General features: G+C 38.1%; 1 protein-coding gene across 2 annotated transcripts in view; it reads right to left on the bottom strand.

The window, feature by feature from the left end:
* Positions 1-430: 430 nt before the first annotated feature.
* The window catches only part of CCT6B (chaperonin containing TCP1 subunit 6B), a 28,124-nt gene continuing 22,554 nt past the window's right edge, over positions 431-6,000 (bottom strand). The window contains exons 10-13 of one of the 2 annotated variants that reach the window (XM_072747718.1): positions 5,503-5,636; positions 3,556-3,658; positions 1,952-2,024; positions 431-1,437 (exon numbers count right to left, since the gene is read on the bottom strand). In XM_072747718.1, coding sequence (XP_072603819.1) covers positions 1,365-1,437; positions 1,952-2,024; positions 3,556-3,658; positions 5,503-5,636 — 383 coding nt within the window. In that variant the 3' untranslated portion in view covers positions 431-1,364. The remainder of the gene's footprint in view (positions 1,438-1,951; positions 2,025-3,555; positions 3,659-5,502; positions 5,637-6,000) is intronic. The other variant, XM_025996148.2, reaches the window with a different exon arrangement.

Genomic DNA, 6,000 nt, shown 5'->3' with positions numbered 1-6,000 from the left:
ATAAAATGGAGACTGACTTGGGTACTCAAAACCTGTGCACCATGTTTTGTTCACTAAAAGTTATTCAAAGGTCTAAGAATCTTAACAGATTCTATTTTATGAAAACTGCAGTGGCCTACTAAGGGAATACTGCTTCCCCTACTCAACACTTCTGACACCAAATGCGGGGGTTCTGTAGGCCAACCAATTCTCCAACTGATCAGACACCAAGTGGGTGTTCTATAATCAGTTTTGACACTGACTACCTGGAGGTAGGGCAGACCCCATAGATCAAAGGCTCAGTCCCACAAGACTGCCCCCCACATCAGACACCAGTAGCAGGTACCCATCACACTTCTGTCCAACCAGGCTACAAATCATGGGTTCCCATGACCCTTTCCTCATGTTCAGCATTTGCTACAGCAGCTCTCAGAACTCATGGAAACACTTATTTTCATTTAGCAGTTTATTATAAAGGACATTATAAAGGATAAAAATGAACAATCTAATAAAGAGATACATAGCACGAGTCCAGAAGTTTCCCAGGCACAGGAGCTTCTACCCCTAGGAGGGTTGGAGAGTGCCAACTCTCCTGGCACATGGATGTGTTCACTAACCTGGAAGCTCACTGAATCCCATAGTTTAGAAATTTTTACAGAGGTTTCATCACATAAACATGACTGATTAGTACACTAGAAGTAGGGGGTAGAGCATAAGGTATGGGAAGAGGCTAAAAGTTACAGTCCTCTAATAACAAGGTTGGTTCCTCCGGCACCCAGGTGCCCTCCTAAGGGCCCATCAAAAGTCACTAATTAGCAAACAAAAAGACATTCATTAATTCGAGAGATTCCAATGGTCTTAGGAGCTTTTATGGCTGGAAGTGAAGACTAAGACCAAATATTATAACCAAAACAATGTTCCTATTGCCCCTGTTACTCAAGAAATTTACAAAAGTTTTAAAAGCTCTTGTGCCAGGAACTGGGGATGAAAACCAAATAAATATTTCTTATCATTTCATAGTATCACACATACAATAAAAGTAAGTTAGAACTCTTTTTCTTACACTTATTATTTAATAATAATGTCTACCCCCAATGTGAGGCTCAAATTTGTGACCCTGAGATCAAGAGTCACATGCTCTTCCAACTGAGCCAGCCAGGCACCTCAGAAGTTAGAACTCTTAAGGAAAAATATTTTCATTATTATTCCTTCATGGTGAAAGTATTTATGTTCTTCTTACTTGATGAAGTATTATTGAGACTGCTAAGACCAACAAATATAAATTGCATTTATTGTGCAAAAATTAAGGCTTAGGCTATATAATGGTAGTTTGGATGTAAGATGTACTAAATCTCAGCTTCTAGAAGAGTTGATTTTGAACTCAATCACCCTTTAAGAGAAGACATACCAGCTCGCATAATTTCATCAACCAGGAGAATGTTGGTGGCAATCACCGTGCTGAGGAAAAAGATAACAGGGTGAGTAAAGCCTACCACCCACTTTCATCTTTTCCCCCAGCAATCTGCAGCTACTAAAAGTGCTTTGTTCTTCAGTGATGTTGGTATGAGATCTTAGGAGACAGAGCTATCGTAAATACAAACATCACCCCTTGTATTATAATTTCAACTCCTTTGCTGATAAAATAAATTTGATTTCATATACCAGCAAAACTGAGTTCATTTTTACCACATCATTTGCTTTTCCCCCACTATGCATGTGGTACTATTTCAGTAAACTTCTTTCCCTTCCCCCTCAAGTAAACAGTAAGATAAATGTTTCTTATATCTGATACTCCTAGAATTAAAATGGAAAAAGGACTGCAAAATGACAGATGCTAACACTAGTAAATGAATGCTACACCTTTTCTTACATTTAACCATTTCTCACTATAAGGTGGTAAAAATAGATGGGTTTTAAAGTTACTGATTGTGTACCTAAAAAGTCTTTCTCTCTTTTATTAGTATGAATTTACCAAGAGTGAAGAAGTTGTTTTTTCACACAATAATTATCCCAAACTCCTGCATCTGCTGCTATCATGGGCTCACCTGCAAAGTAAAAACAAACTATTTTAACACTACAACCTTGATATATTCTGTTAATACTGATTATATACTCTAACAGTGTTTAATATACCACCAAAATTTCTAGTGTCCTGGTCACAATGACCTCCATGTTATCAAATCCAATGCAGTGGTCAGTTCTCAGGCCTCATGTGTTCTCATAACACAGCCTCCTAACTATTCTCTCTTCACTTGTCTTCCAGAATACCACGCTCAGCCTGGTTTTTTCTTTTGCATTAGTGGCTCCTTTTCTGTCGACTTTCCTGGTTCTTCTCTTCTTCCCAGAGATCTTAATGTTGGAGTACCCAATGGCTTAGTCCTGGGTTCTTTTCTTCTCTCTCTATACTCACTTCCTAGGTGATCTCATATCCAGTACTCTGGATTTAAACCATATACATTCTTTTTTTTTTTAAGATTTTATTTATTTATTAATGACAGACAGACAGAGAGAGAGGCAGAGACACAGACAGAGGGAGAAGCAGCCTCCTCACAGGGAGCCCGATGCAGGACCCGATTCCCAGATGCGGGATCATGCTCTGAGTCGAAGGCAGACGCTCAACCACTGAGCCACCCAGGCATCCCTAAACCATATACACTCTGACAACTCTCAAGTTTTTATCTCCAACCCAGAGCTTTCTTGAGCCCTAGACTCATACTTCCAACTGTCTATTTCACTTGAAAGTCTACAGGTACTTAGAACTTTGCCAAAATTCAATGCTGACTTCCCCACACAACAACCTGCTCTCCCCACAGTTCTCTGATGTGGTTAATGGCTATTTCAATCTTCCAGTTGTTCAGCAAACTCCTCTCCACAGAATAGTCAGAGTGATCCTTTCAAACATAATTAGGCCATGTCACACCTCTGCTAAAAATTGCTCCCTATTCCACCAGTAAAAGCAAAGTCCTTGGAATGACCCCACACCCCTGTGTGATCTATTACTTCTCTTATCTCCTTCCTCCTCTTCAAAAACTTTAGACACTGGCTTTTCCATTGGCTGCTCCTTCTGCCCAGGATGTTCTTTGCCCAGCTCCCCAACATAGCTACTTCCTTACTTCCTTTGACTTTTTTTCTATAGACATATTTTCAAGGAGGCCTACCCTGCCCACATTCTTTAAATTGCAAACCCCTACCCCTGCCTCATGCTACCATTCACAATCATCCTTATAGGGTTCTTTTATTTTTTTCATAGAATGTATTACTTCTTAAATACTCAGGGAACGTATTTATTAAGGTTATTGTTTACTGCCTATCCTTCTTTGCTATAATATAAGCTTACAAGGGCAGGGACTCATTTCTTTTGTTCTTTGTGAATCTCAAGAGTCAAACAACAAGCACTTAAAAACTATTTCTTAAAGGAATATTTCCTTTTAAGAAGTTCAAAAGTAAATTAAAGTAAATCATCCAAAATTTAAATATTGAAGTCACCCAAATCTCTACTCCCTTACTGTAAGTTCTGGGCCACTGTAGTATAACCTCTTTCTTTACTGAGCTGGTAATTTTTCTTTACTTTCTTACCTGTATTCAAATCTATGCCAACAGGTTGCTTTGATTCTGAATGTTCAGTCTGAACTTTTACTAGTGTTTCTTGTAGGTCAAAACCAGAATTCTGAGCAAGAACCTTTAAGAATAAAAATAATATTTTTGAAATATCTTCCCATGTATATTTGAATATCAAATATAAAAAGGCACTGCTCTCTAGTCTTGTGAAAACATTCATAATACCGTAATAATCTCCTTTTGAAAAATTCCTTCTTAATCTAAATCAAACTATGTATTTTAAGTATCTAGCAGTTTTTATATTTACTTAAACATCTTCCCTATGTACATCACACTAAATTCTGAGGACATTACACTCCCCCTCCCCTATTTCCACCCCATTACATTAATTTCACTCCTTGCAAAAGATTTTTTTTTTTTTTTAAGATTTCTTTAAAAAAGGAAAGGGATGCCTGGCTGGCTCAGTTGAGCACTTGATCTCAGGTCATGACTTCAAGCCCCCCAAAGGGGTGTAGAGATTACTTCAATAAATAAATAATTTTTTAAAAAATAGAAAATTAAAAAAAAAAAAGAAAATTAGGGATCCCTGGGTGGCTCAGCGGTTTGGCACCTGCCTTCGGCCCAGGGCGTGATCCCGGGTCCGGGGATTGAGTCCCGCATTGGGCTCCCTGCATGGAGCCTGCTTCTCCCTCTGCCTGTGTCTCTGCCCCTCTCAATCTGTGTCTCATGAATAAATAAATAAAATAAATAAAAAAAAATAGAAAATCAGTAGAATGGTATTATTTCTTCTCACCCCTTTAAAGATTTTTTTTTAATTTTTTTTTTAATTTATCTATGATGGTCACAGAGAGAGAGAGGCAGAGACACAGGCAGAGGGAGAAGCAGGCTCCATGCACCGGGAGCCCGACGTGGGACTCGATCCAGGGTCTCCAGGATCGCACCCTGAGCCAAAGGCAGGCGCCAAACCGCTGCGCCACCCAGGGATCTCTTCTCACCCCTTTAGCCACACAAGTTCCAGCTTTTCCTAGGCACCTCCTAAAGGAACCCTACATATTTTCAGGATCTTTGTGTATCTCATCAACATGAGGACAGTCACAACCTGTGGCAACAGGAATGGAGATAACAGCACTCCAAACTAGGTTTATTTCCAAGTAGTACCAAACCAAACCAATAGCTTATAAGTAAAAAGGAACCACCACTGTATACCAGGCTTAGCAGTTTGTGTCAACTACTGGATCATCACTAAACTGACTTTGCTGTTTTGGGCAAAGAGAAAAATAAGATATCCAATTCTCAAAGATTTAACAAATTATGAGTAACTTTAAAGCAATTATCAAAGATACTTCACTAGCACTGTTCTTAATATTTTAATTCATGATAATAACATCTTTGATATGGTCTTCTGTGTTTCTAAGTGGTTCAAAACCAGATTAAGGCAAAGGAAAAGCAGAAGTAATTCTCTGTCCTTCTGTTAATACGTGGAAAAAAACATCACTTTCTCTCCTTTTCTAAGTACTAAAATGAAAATGACAAAAGCACACTTGTATTTAGGAGTGCTGAACAGCCTGAAGTTCTCATTTCTTACAATTTAAAGTAATGATAATACTCTGGATACCACCAAGATATAAATCTACCCTAAAGGCTAGTTAAATTTTAAGTTCTAAACTTTTTTATTATGATTAATCGTGAATCATTTTTGAAGGAAATTTCTGGACTTACTTCAACTTTTGGTGCTCAGAGATAAGCAAGGGGGTAACTTAGTTATTTCATGAAACTCTGACAAGGATTCTGAGCTATTAACCAAAAGTTTCCCTGCTTTAGTTCTAACATATCTTTAAGAGAACTATGTGGGGAAATGCAAATAAAAACTGTCTTTCTACTGTAGTGTTAGATAATGCAGACAATTTATAATCCAACACCTGTAATGTCTAACCAGTTGTTCTTTGGCCATTAGGATAGCTGTACCTTAGGAATAATGAGGAGGGCATCAGCAAAAGCTTGGACTCCAAGACGAGCTCTTCCTTTTATACTGTGCTTGTACGTAACAAGAGCTTCTGCTATTGCCACTTCAACTGCACCTGCTCCCGGAACTACACAGCCTATTCGAGGGAAAAGATTGGCAAGGCATGCCAGATAGAAACACCAAAGAAAAAAGCTTTTAGCTATCCAAGTGTGTTCAATTACACTGCCAACACCTAAAATATATCTAAATATATACAAAAATAAAGTACAGTTGCAATAAAGTACAATCCAGTGGTTATTCAAGATGCCTTATGAAGAATCCTTCACAATTATACACAACTAAATAATTAGGCATGGTACAGACAACTGGCTGCAAGCAGCTTATCTCATTGTTTGTAAGAGTAGGCATTTCTTCCACCTTCATCTTATTTCTTCATGACTATATCTAAAAGATAGTTATCTATAATTTATAGGGACAAGTAACTAATTGTGGTAGCTCAT

The sequence above is a fragment of the Vulpes vulpes genome, chromosome 2, assembly GCF_048418805.1.
Source record: "Vulpes vulpes isolate BD-2025 chromosome 2, VulVul3, whole genome shotgun sequence".
NCBI classification, from domain to species: domain Eukaryota; kingdom Metazoa; phylum Chordata; class Mammalia; order Carnivora; family Canidae; genus Vulpes; species Vulpes vulpes.
Note: the sequence above shows the minus strand (reverse complement) of the source record. Positions and strands in the feature narration are given on the sequence as shown.